The sequence below is a fragment of the Salmo salar genome, chromosome 27 (genome assembly GCF_965601325.2).
Source record: "Salmo salar chromosome 27, fSalSal1, whole genome shotgun sequence".
Lineage (NCBI taxonomy): Eukaryota > Metazoa > Chordata > Actinopteri > Salmoniformes > Salmonidae > Salmo > Salmo salar.
The window spans coordinates 38331062-38352215 of NC_138317.1; the positions used below are offsets into that span (position 1 = coordinate 38331062).

The 21154-nt window shown below is 43.1% G+C and overlaps 3 protein-coding genes and 1 pseudogene across 3 annotated transcripts; 2 read left to right on the forward strand and 2 right to left on the reverse strand.

Annotated features, from left to right (window-relative positions):
- The first annotated feature begins 1880 nt into the window (after window positions 1-1880).
- ntaq1 (N-terminal glutamine amidase 1) lies at window positions 1881-3755 on the forward strand. Its single transcript, XM_014178627.3, has 6 exons — window positions 1881-2071; window positions 2270-2369; window positions 2468-2518; window positions 2673-2821; window positions 2944-3068; window positions 3180-3755. The coding sequence occupies exons 1-6, from the start codon at window positions 1992-1994 to the stop codon at window positions 3281-3283; spliced, it is 609 nt and encodes a 202-aa protein (XP_014034102.3). The 5' UTR covers window positions 1881-1991; the 3' UTR covers window positions 3284-3755.
- psma2b (proteasome 20S subunit alpha 2b) lies at window positions 3591-8433 on the reverse strand. Its single transcript, XM_014178626.3, has 8 exons — window positions 8322-8433; window positions 7795-7871; window positions 7455-7587; window positions 7090-7212; window positions 4591-4672; window positions 4419-4492; window positions 4130-4187; window positions 3591-3940 (listed from the first exon to the last, which is right to left on the reverse strand). The coding sequence occupies exons 1-8, from the start codon at window positions 8360-8362 to the stop codon at window positions 3824-3826; spliced, it is 705 nt and encodes a 234-aa protein (XP_014034101.1). The 5' UTR covers window positions 8363-8433; the 3' UTR covers window positions 3591-3823.
- A 586-nt stretch (window positions 8434-9019) lies between these two features.
- sdha (succinate dehydrogenase complex, subunit A, flavoprotein (Fp)) lies at window positions 9020-18604 on the reverse strand. The gene is given in 15 exon segments (NM_001139616.1): window positions 9020-9272; window positions 10609-10722; window positions 11112-11242; window positions 11570-11681; window positions 11832-11950; window positions 12163-12337; window positions 12538-12733; window positions 13619-13787; window positions 14149-14273; window positions 14537-14685; window positions 14847-15011; window positions 16390-16533; window positions 16933-17094; window positions 17296-17373; window positions 18533-18604. Coding segments are annotated over 15 exon segments (1986 nt in total). The 5' UTR covers window positions 18593-18604; the 3' UTR covers window positions 9020-9185.
- Window positions 18605-20243: 1639 nt separating this feature from the next.
- Window positions 20244-21154, forward strand: LOC106589008 (coiled-coil domain-containing protein 127-like; annotated as a pseudogene).

Here is a 21154-nt window from a genome sequence, read left to right on the forward strand (position 1 = left end):
TACTTCTCTTCATATGATCTACTATAGAGAAAAAGTTATTCATGTCAGTGGTTTGACATTCTTGCTTGGTCTCATGATTGTTTTGAATGTGATTTAATTTATACATGTACAAAGCTTCTGTAATGCAAAAAAAATAAAAATGGCACATCCCACAAAAACGTATTCAGGTGAAACAATATATTTTATCATAAACAAGGTTCCCCATGGTTAAAAATCTGGAGGAATTCGAAGGTCTTCGTGGGCTGATATGTATTCTACAGAGCAAAGACCAATCCTGGGTATGTTGTTTTACCCTCTGATGGAAAGGGCTGATCCTACTTGACTTACAAACTGTGATAAACAAACAGCTACAGTATGTCAAACTTGAGGTGGGAAGAATCTGAGACAACTATGGGAAATACAATCTTTAACCTCACTTACAGAGGCAAACACAAAGCAAAATCCTTGTTTGAGAGTGGAAACACCGGAAATCAATGACAAAATCAATGAGACTAACAATAGCAGCTTGGAGCAGAAACTGTGAGAAGCCCGCTTTTTCACATTCTTACCGCCTTTTTGAGTGAGTTGAGAACTGAACAAGTCGACCCTAACAATGAGCTCCACATCCATGGCACCCAGGGCAGCAGAAGAGGTGAACATCTGAAGAATGGATGCTGTTTCATCATACTCAGTGTATGATAGCAGGCCAGAGATGTCCATTCTGCAAATAAGGAGGGCTTTAGTTTATATGGTACTCTCTCTGTGTCTCTGGGACAGGGGGAGAGAGAGTCTTGCTAAATATTGTAATGGAAATTAAACTAATTCTGGGGACAGTTCCACTACCCTAAAAATGCACATTTTGCCTGTGGACTCACATGAACGTGTAGTGCAAATTATGTAAGGGAAAACAAGGAACAAGTTCACATTTTGCAATGTGATGTCACCCCCTACCGACAAACTCCTGCGTAGCATGTGAGTTGTAGCGACGTCCAAGCCAGTGATAGAAAGGGAAACATCAAGAAACATGTATATTTTAGTAGACACTCTTATCCAGAGCGACTAGGGTTAAGTTGCTTGCCCAGGGGCACATCGACAGATTCTTCAACTAGTCGGCTCTGGGATTTCGAAATAGCGACCTTTCAGTTACTGACAAAACACTCTTTACTGCTAGCCTACCTTTATTAGTGTGGCTACAAAGTGGTTTTCAGAGGATGCAGCGATGGAGGATACGGAGAGAAGATTGGAGAATCAACATCTGGAAAGTTGTGGTGTGTTTGATGTGACCACAGGGCTGCATCTACACCCTATCCCATTAAGCAGTGACATAATGACAGATAGGTGAAGTCAACCTAGACCGGTTCATTGGAAATGGTAGACTGCTATTATCCTGTGGTAGCCATGCTCAGCAAGGGAAGATTCTTCAAATGGGAACTCTCAATAGGAAGAAGATCAAAAGCCAATTTATGCTAAATTGAGTGGAGTCATTTATTTGGTCCCACTATCTCCATAGATGATATTAAAGAGAATGTGAAGGATCTGGTGCTTCTACTGGTCCTGACGTGGCCTCGAGGCCTTTTCAGAAAGCTTGCTCCCATAAATGTGCTGTGTCAAAGGACATTTTGGTAGTAAATTCACGAATCGGATTGTGGAAAGCAGAAATGTCAGGTTGAAGATTATTGTGGACATGGCAACAGAGTTATTAGGGGTAACACGTTACTGTCTATATGTTTATTTTTATGCTGAATCATCGCAAGGATGGATTGTCTCAGTATGATAGAGATGGATTTATTTTATTAGTAGTACATAATTAGCCAAACCATGATTGATCGCACACTCCAGCACAATAGGTGGCGGTATGCACCTTAACAGCGGACCGCCATTATACCACAGAAGAAGACGACTCTCATCCTCCGGCGGATACTTAACAATGTAACACCAAAATATGTAGACTGCTGCAAAAATCAACTGCTGTTTGTTTTGTAGGGTCAGTCTGTTACATTTTCAGGGAAGACATGCATAAAGAACACGTTTCATCAAAGTATGTCAACATCACTCCATCCAGGGATGAATGCGTGTACACAAGCTGTTACTGGTAATTGTCAGCAATGCATGCATGCTCAGAATGAAGCTAGGTGGCTAGCTAAATACATCATGCTGGCGGAATAAACTCCACTCCATGGGAAAGGAAGCTTGGTGAAGTTCACAATTCATTTAATTCACCATGGAGGGAAGTAGTCCGCTAATATAATAATGGGTGCATGAATTAAATGTAAAAATCTTGCTTTTTCAGTGAGGAAAATGTCTGGAAGCTATGTGAACACATCAAGACTCAAACGCAAATACATTTGGACGAAGTGTATGCAGTCTTTATATCAAATGAAAGAAAAATGGTGAGTTGTAGGTCGTTAAAAAGTGTTTGTGAAATTATGTGAGTCTTTGTTAACCCTTTACTCTGTTATAATAATTGATGAATTTCCATTCCTCTCAGATCCCTATATGGAAACAGAAGTCCAGTCGTGGAGATGAACCTGTTGTTTGGGTAGGCACTGTCCTTTGGCTTTCATATTCAGAGCATGGAGGAAATATGAAGCCACATCCTTGCCTTTTCCTTAGCATTATGGGGAAAAATATTGTAGCCTACACTGTAAACTATTACAACGGTCACAATATAACATTCATCATTCTGTTTGTAGGATTATCACGTTGTCCTACTTCATCAGAATCAGCAGGGACAGAGCTTTATTTATGACCAGGACACAGTCCTGCCTTTCTCCTGTCCTTTCCATGTTTACACTACAGAAGCCTTCCATACAGATCATGGCCTTAAACCAGCTTTCTGGAGGTAAGCAAGTATTCATATTGTTATTTTACCTTTTTATATTCTAAGCTAGTATGTGTGTCAAGGTAATCGGTTCTCTTCAATGATAAACACTTTTGAACGCTTGTCTATTCAACGCTTTCCAGGAAGTTGCGAGTTATTCCTGCAGATACCTACCTGAAGAATTTTGCCTCGGACCGGTCACATATGAAAAATGCCGATGGGACATGGCGCATGCCTCCGCCGCTGTATCCTTGTATTGAAACAACAGGTACATCTCGGTCCTATTACATATTTCTTCTTGCAAAACTCAATATTTGAATGGAAATCACATTTGTCTGTGTGAGGATTGTCTAACGGAATAATGGGTTTTTCATTCTAGACTCTAAAATGAACCTGGATGACTTCATCAGTATGGATTCCAAAGTGGGATGTGGACATGTATATAGTCTCTCTGAATTTGTCAAACACTTTGCAGAAAAATGATTGCTGGTTTGAAATTAATATACTCCATACAGATTGGTGGTTACCTGCTGGATACTTTCTGCCTTTCTCAGCTCAAGACTACTACAGGGTCACAATCCAGGAAATAACCGTTCTTAATGTTACGTTCCTTATCCTGGTGGCAGAAGGAAGCCATAGGAATTGCCAGGAATATGTCTAAGCCATAAATACAGATGACACAAAAACTAAATTATTACACATTGTATAGTTAAATGCAATGCATATGACGCAAACTGTACAGGGATGAGTTGTAAAATGTATCTTAATGTCATTTAAAGCAATTAATGCATTTGTCTTTGTGGAAATGTTTTATTTTGTGAGATAAGCACAAGTTACAAGATGTAAATAAAAACATGGGAGCTTTAGTTTCTGGCATTTATTGATAGTTACTGAACTTGTCAGAGGGGAAGGAGGAACTGGAATACAAAGAAAATAAATGCTGTTATGTTGAAAATACAGTAGAGTCTAAATTATTTCAGTAATAACCAAATACGAACAATCACACCAACGAGTCACTTTTTTTTAAGCAATGGCTGCCAAGTAGTCTTTCACTTCTGCGGATGAGAGTCGCCTGAAGCCTGCTTCATTACAGATCCCCACCTCAATATTGTCTTCGGTCATCTGACCCTCGAAGCTTTCCTGTAAATAAAATATAAAACATTCAGGATTCTGCTAATAACCGAAAGATCACAAGAGTCCTGTGGTCTCTTTTAACAGACGTATGTGATGACAGGAGAGCATAGAAGGGGAATGGCTATGAGAACATTTCATGTGTAGCCCTTTCCACATAGAAGCCCAGCAGGAGACGTTTACAGTTGAGTCACTCACCTTCAATGTCAAGATAGCTGTGTGGATGGCGTCTTCCAGTTCCAGGTCCTCGTTGTACCTGAGTGAGGAGCACATTACTTTACCCCACATTTATTAAAGGGTTACTAAGCGCTGCAGTCTAAGTTCTAGAGGCGTCACTACAGACCCTGGTTCGATGCTGGGCTGTATCATAACCTGCCGTGATCGAGAGTCCCCTATGGCGGCACACAATTGGCCCAGCGTTGTCGGGGTTATGGGAGGGTTTGGCCAGGGTAGGCCGTCATTGTACGGGGGGGATAAATTGAAATACCTTTTCTCAAGGAATGTTTTCCCATTGACGTAGTTCTTCCCCATAGCAGTTGCTTTCCAGGCAAAATATGCTCCCTGGGTAGAGAAATCCAGACATGGTTATCAATTTATCATGATCTCACAACAAACAGACAAATATGCTCAGATAGCAAACGGTGGTAACCAGCCCTTACAGACGGATCAGACTGGAAAAGGTATGGTCGGTCCTCATCCCAACCTGCGATCAGCAAGGACACTCCGAAAGGACGGACACCCCTGCAACGTAAGACAAAACATTTAAAATAGACACATTAAAACATTTAAGCCTACATGAAGCAAATTGACTCCATCATGAATGCATTCATTGATCAAATTAAATGAACTACATTAGAATAACCCCCCCCCCCCCCCCCAAGAGTCATTTCGTTACATCCTATGATTCTTACTTGATAGTCTGAAAAGGAACATTGAAGTACTTTTATAATCTCCACCCGGCACAGCCAGAAGAGGACTGGCCACCCTCAGAGCCTGGTTCCTCTACATTTCTCCCTAGGTTCCTGCATTTCTAGAGTTTTCCCTGGCCACGGCCTCGCGCTGCGCTTTGTGGTTTTAGGCTTGGTATCTGTATTAGCACTTTTTCGTCATCTGCTTACAGTGCATTCAGAAAGTATTCAGACCCCTTGACTTTCCACATTTTATTATGTTACAGCCCTATTCTAAAATGGGTTAAATAGTTTACTCCCCCTCAATCTATCCACAATACCCTATAATGACAAAACAAAAACAAATTTTTAGAAATACATTTTTTTTCAACGCTATTACATTTACATAAGTATTCAGACCCTTTACCCAATACTTTGTTGAAGCACCTTTTGCAGCGATTACAGCCTCAAGTCTTCTTGGGTATGACGCTACAAGCTTGGCACACCTGTATTTGGGGAGTTTCTCCCATTCTTCCCTGCAGTCCCCCTCAAGCTCTGTCAGGTTGGATGGGAACGTTGCTGCAGAGCTATTTTCAGGTATCTCCAGAGAGGTTTGATCGGGTTCAAGTCTGGGCTCTGGCTGGGCCACTCAAGGACATTCAGAAACTTGTCCTGAAGTCACTCCTGCGTTGTCTTGGTTGTGTACTTAGGGTCATTGTCCTGTTGGAAGGTGAACCTTCACCCCAGTCTGAGGTCCTGAGCGCTCTGGGCCAGGTTTTCATCAAGGATCTCTGTACTTTGCTCCGTTCATCATTCCCTCAATCTTGACTAGTTTCCCAGTCCCTGCCGTTGAAAAACATCCCCACAGCATGATGCTGCCATCACCATGCATCACTGTAGGGATGGTGCCTGGTTTCCTCAGACCAGATAATCTTGTTTCTCATGGTCAGAGGCCTTTTGGCAAACTCCAAGTAAGCTGTCATGTACCTTTTTCTGAGGAGAGAATTCCATTTGGCCACTCTACCATAAAGGCTCAATTGGTGGAGTGCTGCAGAGATGGTCGTCCTTCTGGAAGGTTCTCCCATCTCCACAGAAGAACTCTGGAGCTCTGTCAGAGTGACCATCGGGTCACCTCCCTGTCCAAGGCCCTTCTCCCCTGATTGCTCCGTTTGGCTGGGCAACCAGCTCTAGGAACAGTCTTGGTGGTTCCAAACTTCTACCATTTACGAATGCTGGAGGCCACTGTTCTTGAGGATCTTCAATGCTGCAGACATTTTTTGGTACCCTTCCCCAGTTCTGTGCATCGACACAATCCTGTCTCGGAGCTCTACGGATAATTCCTTCGACCTCATGGCTTGGTTTTTGCTCTGACATGCATTGTCAACAGTGGGACCTTATACAGACAGGTGTGTGCCTTTCCAAATCATGTCCAATCAATTGAATTTACCACAGATGGACTCCAACCAAGTTGTAGAAACATCTCAAGATGGTCAATGGAAACAGGATGCACCTGAGCTCAATTATTTCAAGTCTCATAGCAAAGGGTCTGAATACTTAAGTAAATAAGGTATGTTTTTTTTTTAAAATACATTCACAAAAATGTCTTAACCTGTTTTCGCTTTGACATTATGGGGTATTATGTGTAGATTGAGGATTTCAAAAAAAATCTATTTTACAATAAGGCTGTAACAAAATGTGGTAAATGTCAAGGGGTCTGAATACTTTCCAAAGGCACTGTATGTGTGTGAGCGAGAGAGAGAGATCGAGAGAGACATATGTGTTCCCAAAAAGTCATGAATTAGGCCTTTCAGGATAACCTACTTCTAGTGAGGCTACTAGATTTCCAGTATAAATGATTGGGTCTATGCCAAACAGCTTTTTCTAAGGCTAAGTAGACATGTAACAGAGAATAAAGAGATGCTCTCAAGTCTGTGCATGGATATCAGAGCAAAGAGTCTGAATATTTATGGAATAAGATTTTTTTATTTTTGAATACATTTGCAAAAACCTGTTTTCGCTTTGTCATTATGGGGTATGATGTGTAGATTGGATTTTTTTTGTCCATTTTACAATAAGGCTGTAACGTAACAAAATGTGGGAAAGGGGTCTGAACACTTTCCTAATGCACTGAATAAATGATGAATAAACGGTTGACTTTTGGACTACTCCACATTTATATTCTAGTAATTTAAACTAAGAGAGAACTGTGAATCAGTCATGGTAAGCAAAACATGAATCCTCGATAAGTAGCTACAGTATTTCACTCCATACCCTGATTGTGTGTACTCCTGCATGACGGAGGCCACCCTCTGAACAAGCTGAGCTGTGGGGATGGGCTCCTGGTACACCAGGAAGTACTGCTGGGCCAACTTCCTGGCTCTCCGGAGCAGCACCCTGTCAACACAACAAAGAGCATCTCTCCCGAGTCCAGTCGTCTCATTACAGTCAAGGGCTGTACATTTAGTTTACTTGGTTTAGCATGTATGCTAAGAAATCAGTTCTTAGTAATATTCTATAAAACAACTACATCATGTTTCTATATATAATATACTAGAGTGCATAGGTAGTGGCATATGTATATTACTACATGCTGTAGTTGATTTCCAGTAAGAATGAGTTCCCCATTCCCTCATTACCTGTAGTCAGGTCCCATGCCGCTGTACACCATACCAATGTGTTTGGTTATAGGCTCAACTTTGTGAACACTGGTCTCGTCGTACAGGATGGACTTCTGTTTCTTCTCTGTTGCCAAGACAACTCCATTTGAGGCTGTAGTTAGGGGAGAAACATTACATGAAATTACAATGATTGGAATCAGCTCTCATAACTTGAGGTAATAATGAAAGTGAATGTTTAGTTGTGTATAAGTCTGTTGAGGTGTTTAATTGGTGGGGAATTATTAAATCAATTAAAACAACAAATAGACAAGGTGGATATAAACTACCTGCATCTAAATGTTTTAATCTAACTACATACCTTTGATTCCTACAGCGGGTGCACCTGCGGCCACTGCTGCCAGGGCATATTCAATTTGGACCAGTTTCCCAGAGGGGCTGTAAGGAACGAGGAAGATATGTAACTAGGTAAACGTTAGTTATTGCACTAACCTACACCTGTTCATAGAAATGTAAGTTAAATCAGTTACATCCATTTACTTAGCTAGCTACATATCTCGCTAGCTAACTGAGTAGCCAGTAGCCAAAACTAAACGGGGTGGTAGCCAATAGCTAGCCACTGCAGGAGCTACAAATAATCATACATTAGCCTAAATTACAGCGCTATCAATTGGATTACGCTAGCTAGCCCGCTTTAACTCTTCAACAGCTACCGGTAAAAGGCTAGCTAGTTAGCATCGGCGTGACACTGCATCTCTTGCAGAGTTGCCTCAAGTGTTTTTAATGGCCATTAAGCAAGATCAAGATCACAATAATAGCAGAATATGGCCTCACAGTAAGATGTTAATTGACTACGTTTTGCGATGCAGAAATCTATTTTTATTTTACCTGAAGGTAGTGAGGGAGAAACTATATCCTCGTTCAGCCATTGTTAATCTGTCATGAGGAAAGTTTTGCTGGACGGACCAAATAGCGGAAATGAACTACATGACGTTCCGGTTCCGCCCATTCATTTCTCTGTGTAACCGAAAGGCATATGGGTGATATGAAACATGCACAACGTTCACAGGATTCTCGGAATTCATGAATAAACGTTTTTTTACAAGTATTATAATGCAATTTACATAGGTGAAAATGTTTCAAAATAAACACATGTCATTCTCTCTATTCCTTTCATCTTCAAAAACAATTATTGTATTTCAGATGTAACATGGCATTGTGGAGATGCACTAATCACTAAGACAGGAGGAATTTAGTTATTTGAGCATCTTTATTGAGATAAAAACAATACATTAAGCATGCAAGATTAACAGAACTTTACATACAGTTGAGAAAATGTTTTTTTTCCCCCTTGAGCAAAGACCACAGAGTGAACAAATTGAGTATTGTATTGGCATTGTGTGTGGATATCTTAAACATGGTTTTCATTTCCTCCCCCCAAACAGTGATTATGCTTTTCTTTTTACACAGATTTCTAGAATCATTCAATATTTAAATATTAAATATGTATTTATTTGCCTGTAAGAACTATAGCAAATGTGGTGAAAGTTTAAAGTACACACAAAACACTCAATTTTGCACAATTCTTTTAAGGTTACAATAAGTTTCAGTTTATTATTGAACATATGAAATATTCCACATATAGTATTTATGAGCAAAGGGAGAATCCGGTTGAAACTTCATATAAATGATAACTGCAAAAGCATCCATTCTGATCATGAATAAAATAGTCTGCATTGGATCGGTATGTGCTTAATAGGAACGGATGGCGGGAGGGATAGCAGCACAGTCCTCTGCATCCAGTGAGTTATCAATAACTGGTCTGTATTTCAGAGTTACCTGTAACAAAAGCACAGAAGGGAGAAATGAATGAGTGATGGCAAAAGTACATTGGCATGTACCTAGACTCCGCTATCATTGTGCTGTTAAGCACGAACGTATGTTACAATTAGGCTTGACGGATATACAGTACACAAACGTATGCTTTTAATTTTTTATTGTAGACCATCCATCTGATGCCGTCTGGTCAACAAAAGGTTTTAATTGTTGCCGCCCGTAGCATTGAATGCAAGCAAAGCCAGCGAGCATTTGGCCTCCCTTGCTGAAAATGTTTTATACAATAATAACCAAATCAGCGTTGAGCTAAACTGATTGAGCTCAGCTATAAATGGTCCTGGCCCACAAAAAGTGTCAAGGGAAGCCAGTTTGGATTTGGCTTCAGACCAATCACACCAAGCCAAACGTCATTGACAGAAAACTTGAATTGTTGCATCTCGTTGTGTGGTTGTCCTCCGGTGGGCTAAAAATGTCCCTTTCCTAAATTGGCCATGGATGGCAATAGGGAGTTGGACTTGTGGTTTTACCTAATTATCCGTACTGGCCAATGATTAGAACGGCGATTCTGATCTAACCCTAAATTCATACATTGTGCCTCTGGCCTGAGAGGATGCAAGTTCAATATGTTGCTAGATGTAGTAGGCTAATGTTAACTAGCTCGCTAATCGTTACCCATGAAATCAAGTTGGGCTAGCAAGCAAATATTTTAGTCACGTAGCCTAGGACAACAAAAAAAATAGAGTGTACAGAGTCATAGACCACTTCGCTAACATGAAAGAGGATGGCATTGGCATTTCTCTACAAGTAGGATGAATCAACATGTTTTTCTACTCCACACACACTAAATAGTTTTTGGAATCTTTTAGTTGTCACTATTAGACTAAACAGAGGTGATTTGATCATGTTGAAGTTGAAACAGTTCTGGAGTAGTGGAGCCAGCTCCTGTTTTCTTTGCGACTTGCAGCAACTGTGGTTCTAAATCTGTGGTTCTAAATCAATAGTTGTGAAAATGTCAGCAACATTAACTTGATTGACCATGCTGTAGGTCATTTAACTGTTTGTTACATGCAATGTGTTTTCTGGACTTCACCGGACAGATGTTGCTCTCTAGTTTTGTGATGAAACAAATGGTTGACTTTATATCACAGTGTCAGGGCATATGAACTAACAGGTTATAGAGCAACACAATTATCACAACACATAGGTTGTAATATGGCTTTTTTTTTTACCCTGGCTTGGCTTCCCCAGTTATACCATCCAACCCTAGTTACAATTAATCCTGTCATTTATATTTAGAAAAATGAAGTTAACACAATCATTAGGCATCAATTTGGTTTACCTTCCCGGTCTTAGGATCCACAGTGGACAGGGTGTGTTTTCTCCAGTGCTCTTCAATGGGCTTCTTCACCTGTCCCGCCAGAGGCTTGGCGTAGTCAAGCTCATCCATACGGTCCTGCAATGTTAAATAGGCCTCTTTCAGAATGACATCAGTCTACAGACTGTTACAACTACTGCTGGAGATCGTGCCTATAGTTGTTTTGTGGTGGATGTTTACACAAAAGCATTGTCTGTCAATATGCATTACTTTCAGCTCCAAAAAAAAAAATGTCCACATCGAGACCCCTACTGTGAAGCAAAATTAAACCATTGGCTGCATAGAAGAAGTAAATCTCACTTTACCAGACAACATTTTCATTGCGGACCAGGCTTGTATAGGAGTGGTTTGTGTCTTCAGTAAATTGTCATTGCAGACCAGGCTTGTATAGGAGTGGTTTGTGTCTTCAGTAAATTGTCATTGCAGACCAGGCTTGTATAGGAGTGGTTTGTGTCTTCAGTTCTTACCTTGAAGTCCTCTCTGGAGTGGGCTCCCCTGCTCTCCTGGCGCTGCTCGGCAGAGTTGATGGTCTGCACAGCGTTCAGCATAAGGTTCTGCAGCTCCAGGGTCTCCACCAGGTCAGTGTTCCACACAATGCCTGAGGGGGAGGGAGACAGAGCTAATGCCTGAGGGGGAGGGAGACAGAGCTAATGCCTGAGGGGGAGGGAGACAGAGCTAATGCCTGAGGGGGAGGGAGACAGAGCTAATGCCTGAGGGGGAGGGAGACAGAGCTAATGCCTGAGGGGGAGGGAGACAGAGCTAATGCCTGAGGGGGAGGGAGACAGAGCTACAGAACATCTTTACGTGCATGTTTCATGTTTTTACAACCAAGCCCAACAAATGGGACAACAAATATCGGCCTCTGTGAGAAGGGGCAATTGAAAGTCTATTCTTATCACATCAGCAGAGGGAATGAGATGCTGACCTCTGTCAAAGGTCTTGATGTCGTCCAGGGTTTGGTAGACGGCGTCCATCTTGTCACATCCCTCCTTCAGGACCTTGCCGGTACGGAACACAGCGGCGTGGTTCTGCATGGTCTGACAGCGGAGAGGAACACAGGCTTACAGAAGACGTGATGGTACTGTACAAGTCCTCATTAAAGCCCATTACCTGTACTTTTGACAAACAGCCAAGGTCAATTCCCTATTATGGATGTTAGACATCCTTTCCATTTTTAGGATCCGTACCTTCTGCATGTTCACTCTGATCTCAGAGGTCCTTATGTTGCCATCAGCAAACCTCAGCTTGTCCAGGTTGGCCACAGACTCCTCTCCTGCGTTGGGCTTCAGGGGGGAGAGCTTCTCTCCTGCAGAACCACCACATTGCCAGGATTGTAAAAATGTATTTAACTATTTAAAATCTGTTATTCATCCAGGTTAGTCCCATTGTGATCATTTTTCAAGGGAGTCTTGGCATTCACATTGAAAAGCTGTGGGACAATCCATTAATGCATATGCTTTTTGTCTTGATGACATATACGGGCAAAGGCTCGAAAAACGGAGAGTATGAAGTTGTTACCTGGAGTGCAGATGTCAGCAATTGTGTGAGCGCAGGCGCGACCAAACACCACCAGATCCAACAGGGAGTTGGCTCCCAGACGGTTGGCACCATGGACACTGGCACAGGCAGCCTCGCCACAGGCAAACAGCCCTGGCACCACCTTGTCACCCTCCTCGTGCGTGTGGGTGATGACCTGTGGAGAACAGGACAGTAAATAATTATATAATAAAAGGTTTAAAAGTAATCAAACTCGGGGAGGTCCAGTTTTAAGACTCATCCTACACAGAGCTCTCATTATATCTGTCTACTTATTTTAGAGTTATTCAACAGGACTTTTAAAAAGAAAAATATGCAGATCTAGTGCATTTATTTGCTATGGGTACTGCTAGTTACCTGTCCCCTGTAGTTGGTGGGGATTCCTCCCATGTTGTAGTGTACAGTGGGCAGGACGGGGATGGGCTCTTTGGTGACGTCCACACCGGCGAAGATCATGGCGGTCTCAGAGATGCCAGGTAGACGAGTGGCCAGCTGCTGTGGGGGGAGATGGTGCAGCTGCAGGTATGCATGGTCCTTCTCTGGGCCACATCCCCTAAGGACACATATACAGGGCTGTTAGCATGACAGGTTCACGTGGGGTTTCTCTGGGTCACTCAGATACAGGGCTGTTAGCATGACAGGTTCACATGGGGTTTCTCTGGGTCAATCAGATACAGGGCTGTTAGCATGACAGGTTCACGTGGGGTTTCTCATAAAGTTAATTTCTTTGCCACATTTTTGTGCAGTTTTACTTTAGTGCCTTATTGCCACCATGATGCATGCTTTGGAATATTTTTATTCTGTACAGGCTTCCTTCTTTTCACTCTGTCATTTAGGTTATTATTGTGGAGTAACTAAAATGTTGTTGATCTATCCTCAGTTTTTTTCTATCACAGCCATTCAACTCTAACTGTTTTAAAGTCACCATTGGCCTCATGGTGAAATCCCTGAGCAGTTTCCTTCCTCTCCGGCAACTGAGTTAGGAAGGATGCCTGTATCTTTGTAGTGACTGGATGTATTGATACACCATCCAAAGTGTAATTAATAACTTCACCATGTTCAAAGAGAAATTAAATATCTGCTTTAAAAAAAAAAAAAATACCCATCTACCAATAGGTGCCCTTCTTTGCAAGGCATTGGAAAATCTCCCCGGTCTTTGAGATTGAATCTGTGTTTGAAATTCACTGCTCGACTAAGGGACCTCATAGATAATTGTATGTGTGGGTTACGGACATGAGGTAGTAATTCAAATATGATTACACAGTGAGTCAATGCAACTTATTATGTGACTTGTTCAGCAAATCTTTACCCCTGAACTTATTTAGGCTTGCCCTAACAAAGCGGTTATATGCTTTCTGAAAGCACTGCATGTATCAGTTATCCAGTGCAATGATTCTGTGGGTGCTCAGGGAAGACAGGGCCTTGGCGGTGATCTTACCTGCCCTCTCGAATCTCGATGGTAATGGAGCGGGACACCACGTCTCTGGAGGCCAGGTCCTTGGCGTTAGGAGCATAACGCTCCATGAAGCGCTCACCCTCACTGTTGATGAGGATTCCTCCCTCACCACGGCAACCCTCTGTGATCAGACAGCCAGCTCCATAGATGCCTAGAGAGATAACGTTATATGAAATCAGCACTGAGGGAGGGCACTTCACACCCAATGATATTTATAGTATGATTATGTATCCACAGTATGTAAAGGGTTAGTCTGCCAGCCCTCTGACTTACATCACCATGTGATTGACTTATCCGACATCAACGATACTATGTTATGAAACACAAAGGATTATTCAGCAGTTACCTTCCGACTAAGCACAGAAACATTTTCAAGACAACACTTCTGATATCCCTATTCTGAATGCTAATCCATTCTTCTCCAATAAAATGTTTATTTAAAAGTTATTTTCGTCTCATAAGTCCATTCCCTAGCAGACAGGCCTGTATTGCCAATCCGATATGGAACTGACCTGTAGGGTGGAACTGGACAAACTCCAGGTCTTGGCAGGGAAGGCCAGCACGGGTCACCATGGCATTACCGTCTCCCGTGCTGGTGTGGGCTGAGGTGCAGCTGAAGTAGGTACGGCCATAACCACTAGATCAAGCAGAGAGGCAGGAGTAAGACTCAGCGCACAATAGGAACACTTTAAATTGTCATCAAGGAGGCACCTTCTGTTCAGGTGCGGATTGTTAAAAAGTTAACATTATAAACTGGGTATAACTGGTAAAACAAAGCTCCCACACACAAATTACTTGGAACAAGCCTTCTAACTATACTTATTCGCTACAGAAACACCCGATACAGAGAGACAGATTAATTCCCTGTGGCAATGACCGTTCTTGGACCTGAATACATACCCTGTGGCGATGACCGTGTTCTTGGATCTGAAGCGGTGGATCGATCCGTCCTCCATACACAGAGCAATTACTCCCTTGCACTCTCCATCCTCCATCAGCAGGTCCAGGGCAAAGTACTCCACAAAGTAGCTGGTGTCGTACCTCAGAGACTAAATAAGTGAGAAGCATAGAAGAGTGATAGATGACCGACTGGCATAAACAGGCCAGAATTTGAGATTTGGGATTCTAAAAGCAGTGTGTCAGCAAAAGGGGATTCAGAGGACTGCAAGTGGTGAATTATGGGATTTTGAGTCCAGAGAGTGTGACGTACTCGTCCGTAGAGTGTGTGCAGGAGGGAGTGGCCGGTTCTGTCAGCTACGCAGCAACACCTGTGGGCCTGGCCTCCCTTGCCATACTTCAGACTCTGGCCTCCAAAAGCCCTCTGGTAGATTTTACCATCCTCGGTACGGCTGAAGGGCATGCCAAAGTTCTCCAGCTGGGGACACAAAACAAAAAAGTAAACTCACTGCTTCACAACAGTTATTTTCATAACAGGAAGCTAGACAAATTAAGTTAGCTAAGAAATAATACATTAATGTTTTAATTTGATCAGCCTATCAGTGTTTGTGTTGATGTTGTGCCAATCCTTTGTGATTAAAGGGATTTCAACTGAATCCTCCCAAAATTAGAGGCTACATAATTACACTTGCATTTTAGCTCAATATTGAATTACACAGAATGTATTAAATCAAATTGCTTAAGTCTACAAAAAGACAGCTATGCAACATTGCAGAACAGATTAAGGGCACTGAAAGGCCACTTCCACTTGTTTTGATACATCAGAAGGGGTGAAAAAGTAAAAGGGGCACTTGAGTTCTACTGCAGCTCTTTAAGCATGGAGCCTTATTCCACCTCCCCTGTTAGGGGGAGGCCACATTACCCCGATGAACCCTACTTCCACCTCCCCTGTTAGCAGGCCCCATTCCCCTGATGGACCCTACTTCCACCTCCCCTGTTAGCAGGCATCATTCCCCCGATGGACCCTTCTTCCACCTCCCCTGTTAGCAGGCATCATTCCCCCGATGGACCCTACTTCCACCTCCCCTGTTAGCAGGCATCATTCCCCCGATGGACCCTTCTTCCACCTCCCCTGTTAGCAGGCATCATTCCCCCGATGGACCCTACTTCCACCTCCCCTGTTAGCAGGCATCATTCCCCCGATGGACCCTACTTCCACCTCCCCTGTTAGCAGGCATCATTCCCCCGATGGACCCTTCTTCCACCTCCCCTGTTAGCAGGCATCATTCCCCCGATGGACCCTACTTCCACCTCCCCTGTTAGCAGGCATTACCCCGATGAACCCTTCTTCCACCTCCCCTGTTAGCAGGCATCATTCCCCTGATGGACCCTACTTCCACCTCCCCTGTTAGCAGGCATCATTACCCTGATGGACCCTTCTTCCACCTCCCCTGTTAGCAGGCATCATTCCCCTGATGAACCCTTCTTCCACCTCCCCTGTTAGCAGGCATCATTCCCCCGATGGACCCTACTTCCACCTCCCCTGTTAGCAGGCATCATTCCCCCGATGGACCCTACTTCCACCTCCCCTGTTAGCAGGCATCATTCCCCCGATGGACCCTTCTTCCACCTCCCCTGTTAGCAGGCCACACTTGTTCAGGGGCAGAATGACAGATTTGTACCTTGTCAGCTCGGGGATTTGATCTTACAACCTTTCGGTTACTAGTCCAACGCTCTAAGCACTAAGCTACGCTGCCGTGTGTGTGTGTGTGTGTGTGTGTGTGTGTGTGTGTGTGTGTGTGTGTGTGTGTGTGTGTGTGTGTGTGTGTGTGTGTGTGTGTGTGTGTGTGTGTCACCTCCACCACAGCATGTGGAGCCTGCTCTGTCATGTAGTGAATGGCGTCCTGGTCTCCCAGCCAATCAGATCCCTTCACCGTGTCGTAGAAGTGCCACCTCCAATCATCTCCCTCCATGTTTCCAAGGGCTGCGTTGATCCCACCCTAAATGCAAAAACAACTGTTACGGACCACTGGGAGAAAGATAAATCATCTTAAAGGAATAATGGGAATTTTGTCAGTGCAGAGTGCGCGTCAAGGGCAGTTTCAAAGTGCATGATCAGCATGAACTTTGGACAGCTTTATGTCGAGACACCGCATGGAGGTAGGCTTAATACAAGTGTAACACATTAAGGTGGCTAATAACGCCACTGCAGTGGGATATGATTGATTCGTTGTGACTTTAAAATGGCATTGCTGCCTTCCGTGGACAGAGTGAAAACGGCCTCATTATAATGAACAGTTAAAAATGCAACACTACACTTAAAAAGGGGACAATCTGGAAAATCCCCTCCTGTGACATGGTCACATTCCATTGATTCTTGTAGATATAACTTGACCTACCTGTGCAGCCACCGTGTGTGACCTGGTGGGGAACAGCTTTGTGACACAAGCTGTGTTGAAGCCAGCCTCAGACAGACCGAAAGCAGCACGCAGCCCTGCTCCACCGGCACCCACAACCACTGCATCAAACTCATGGTCTACCACTGGGTACTGTGTGGACATCTGGAAACAACGACCCACAAAACATAGACCTGCATTTCACTCTTTTCCTCTAGTTAAGACTTTTCTTTATACAAATTGCCTCGACAAGCACTGAGACAAATACACATTTAAAAAGTCAATATAGTTTGTGCAACAACAGAAAAAGATTGAATCCATTCATACAGTACTGTCAATGGTGAACATGGGAGTATGCAGACTTACGCCATCTGATACTTTAGAGTTGTTCTTCCCATAGACTGAGAAGTGGAGCTTCCTGGAGTTGTGGGATACAGCCGGAAGCTAAATGGGGAGGGGGGGGGGGGGGGGGGGGGGGGGTCAATATAGGCCAAAATCATAGGCTATGCTTGGCTATTGATGTAAGTACTCAATTGCTTAAGAACACTAGGCTAACCCACACAATGGCAATGGCTTTTTTTTTTTTTTAGTTAATGTATACCTTTACTATGGGTTTCTAAAGTTAGTCTAGTTTGCTCACTGTTTTCAAATGCAGCAGAACCCCATCCAGCTGATTGTGATATAAATAAAGTGAGAACACTGCAGCAACAAAGTCGTCTAGATGCGTTTAAAATTATATATAAATCACTACACAACATGCATAATAGTGCTTCATAAAAGCATTCCAACCAATATTTCTGAGAGGAGAGATACACATCTGTACGTGTGTAAACAGACTAATGTGTAGGAGAGTTCGGATTCATTTACATTACGTCGTGACAAATAGAGATTTCAAAATCATATAGCTAGGTAAATGTGAGGATAATCCACAATGCCAGAGACATCTAAACAAACAACTTATTTTCTTATTCTTCCGCAACCAGTCTCAACATCCCCTCTTAAAACACAGCATGCATTCAAAACTGTCGAGACATTATTTGTGATAAAATAAATCAGTGACTGGCAACACAAACTCAGCCAACAATTCGTTTTGCATGGCCCGGTGGCCCGGTGAATGGAGTATTCGCCTTAGGGCCAATGGAATTGTCGCAAATTTCAAACACCGCCTTCTCGGGGCACCGGGCCATGCAAAACGAATTAGCCCACTGGGAACGAGCCACAGATTCGTATTAAGTAACTTGCCTTGCTTGACCTTCAATGCACTGATGTTTATGGCTACCGTAAGACTCAACCCACCCGCAATACTTAAGCAATGAAAAGTATATTAAATCAAGTTATTCGTCAGAATCGAATTGCCATGGAAATGTAAAATGATAACATTGAAACTGCGACAGAAAGGAAGCTAGCTCCGCTCTTCGTATTGTATAGAAAATAATAGCTACAGTAGCTAACGTTAGCTACGTTACGAAACCCCAACAATGGTGACCCATCATTAACCGGCTGATTCTGCCACTACCAGATCATATAAACACATTCACGAAGTCAACATAGAAACTAGGTCATAGTGATATTCTAAAGCAACAGTTCGTTTCCAAGTACTTACCGCCTTGGCTGACAGCAGCTTTTTGGTGAGGACACGGGAGACAGTACACACCGCAGCCATGATGGGTAGTCGTTTCGTCTGATAACATCCACGTTACCAAACCTCTCTGACACAGCTTGGGTCCCTGTTTATGCTGGGGCCGGAGTATACCATCTCCAGAGAGGGGTTCATTTGGTCAAGGGAAAAATAAATCATCCTCATTGATGAAATACAGAATTCATTATATAGTCAAATAATTTATATGTAAAGGTTATCATATTTTACAACCCACATAATTCGCTTTCCGTCATTATATTGACGATATCTAAATTAACTCAGTTTTAACTCCCCTCTGCGAATTCTAGGTGGGAAATTACGGAATGTTTATTTTCCAAAGAGAGACGATTGAGGTTCGATTGAAGAGACATTCTTGAACATAAAGGTATCTGTAAGGTTATTTAATCCATGCTTTTCTTTTGGTAACCATTGTTTTACTAAATTGGTTTGAATGTAATTGTATTAAGACAGATTATCCTTTCCATAACAAAGCTAGCTGTCAAGATGATGAGGAGAAACCTTCCTTTGCAAAATTGTGTCTGTGTGATCGATCTCCTTGCTATGACAGTTATAGCTTGGCAGTGAACGACATCTGGTAACTGTGTAGTTTATCTTAAGTAAAGTTATGCCCCCTCAATTCTGAAGGATGTGGTCATTTTGCACAAATTACCCCATTTGTACATCAATACATGTTTTCATGATTGTGTTCTTATAACGTTACCAGAGCAGTTAACTCTATTATGGTGAGCTGCCCATTCACATTTGTCGGAGATGATAAAACTCATTGAATTTACTGTATGCTACCTCTGCAGGCCAGACGAACAACCTGACGCTAAGGATATACTGCTGCTCTCGGACTAGGCCCAAATCTTTGTCATTCATATGAAGAGGAGACTGAGATTCAGAGGCTGCCGATCCGGATGCGTTGTGAGAATTTGTCGGCGACTGGGTAACCCGCCTGTACCATCCGTACTATTGGCCAACATGCAATCACTGGAGAATAAACTGGAAGAGCTCCGTTCAAGACTATCCTACTAACAGGACATTAAAAACTGTAATATCACAGAGTCGTGCCTGAACGACGATATGGATAATATACAGTTGGCTGGGTTTTCCGTGCATCAGCCAGACACAACAGCTACCCCGGGTAAGACAAGGGGTGGTGGTCTGGGTCTATTTGTCAGTAACAGCTGGTGCGCGATCTCTAATATTAAGGAAGTCTCAGGCCGGAGTGGCGGCAATGGGAACAAGTGGAACTACGCCCTACTGGTGCCCATGATTGACCTACCTGCCTTACGTAAATACTGTATTACATATACACAAGCTGCATGCTCAAGGACCTCTGCAGGAGCACAGAGCAGCTTGTCTGTTGACTAGACATAAGTTAATTACGTGTAACGTTGCTGACTCAACCTTACTTTGCCATGAGAAGGCCACTGTGCTCAGTTTACAGACATCCATTTTAGGCCAATGAATATGTACTGTACTGTTGATGTCTTATTAAATGCATTAACTATCTCAATGCACTTCATGCAATCCAAGGTTGGCATGTCAGATGACAAATGTTCTTTACTCTCATTTGGTAAGATAAGGTCTGAACAAGTGGCAACATTCCATAACATGTAAGGCACAGGTAACAGACAACAAGCTAAATGTGTCCATCTTTCAGGGTTGATCTGTTCCAGGGAGTCACAGAGGGAGGTCCGACAAGTGCTTTCAGGCTATCCGTGATGACATCGAGCTGAAGTACAAGGAGACACTGAGAGAGAACCGACGGGAGACGGTCCACCTGGAGAAGGAGAAGAACCACGTGCAGGGCTACCGCCAGGCCATAGCCTCCCAGAGCCAGCAGCTGATGGAGGAATGCAGGAGGCTTAGCCAGGAGCAGGAATCCCTGACTGGGGAGAAGAGCCAGCTACTGCAGACAGGCGGTGCTAGGGCCCTCTTCCACATGGCTCTGGAGAGGGAGAGAGAGTGGCACCGAGGGACTATGGCTGCTCTGAGGGAGGTGAAGGAGGGTCTGGTGAAGAGGCAGGAGGCCTTCTACATCATCCTGGTGCCCTGGGAGAAGAGGCTGGAAATGGAGATGGACGTGCTGGCAGGGAACGGGCTCTCGCCCAGCTGGACATAGAGGCCGGCTTTAAGGACATCTTTAAAAATGACCTCCACTGTGCACAGTCCCTGAACATGGACAAGCGCAAGAACGATAGTCTTAGCTCAGATGCTGGCAGCTGCAGGTCACACTACAGAAACACAGGAGAGCAGAGGCCACGTTGTTGGAAACACAGTCTAGCAGTCTATGATGTATCTGGGATTATAATCCAAACTGATATTTATTAATGATGTGTAATAGGTCAAATGAGGACAGAAAATCACTGTTGTTGAATTCCAAAATGTGTATTGGGCAGTCTGACCTTCACCATGCTTTAGCTGAACAATAGGGTAAACTCTTTAAAACACTTATTGAATCTAAAATGGTATTTGCATGACCAAAAGAATCCTATCGTGTACTGCCTTTTTCCATCTTATATCTCAAATCTGTATGTTTATGGGTTATGCAAAATAAAGTACCAGACTGACACTGTA

What these genes read in the sequence shown, in the direction of transcription:
- ntaq1 (XM_014178627.3), top strand. Translation starts at nt 1,992, where the DNA reads ATGCATAAAGAACACGTTTCATCAAAGTATGTCAACATCACTCCATCC. An exon ending in TATCAAATGAAAGAAAAATG is followed by an intron (nt 2,370 to 2,467) that starts GTGAGTTGTAGG and finishes CATTCCTCTCAG; the next exon opens with ATCCCTATATGGAAACAGAA. An exon ending in GAGATGAACCTGTTGTTTGG is followed by an intron (nt 2,519 to 2,672) that starts GTAGGCACTGTC and finishes TTCTGTTTGTAG; the next exon opens with GATTATCACGTTGTCCTACT.
- psma2b (XM_014178626.3), bottom strand. Translation starts at nt 8,362, where the DNA reads ATGGCTGAACGAGGATATAGTTTCTCCCTCACTACCTTCAG. An exon ending in CAGGAGTACACACAATCAGG is followed by an intron (nt 4,673 to 7,089) that starts GTATGGAGTGAA and finishes CTTACGTTGCAG; the next exon opens with GGGTGTCCGTCCTTTCGGAG. An exon ending in AAAACATTCCTTGAGAAAAG is followed by an intron (nt 4,188 to 4,418) that starts GTATTTCAATTT and finishes CTCCTCACTCAG; the next exon opens with GTACAACGAGGACCTGGAAC.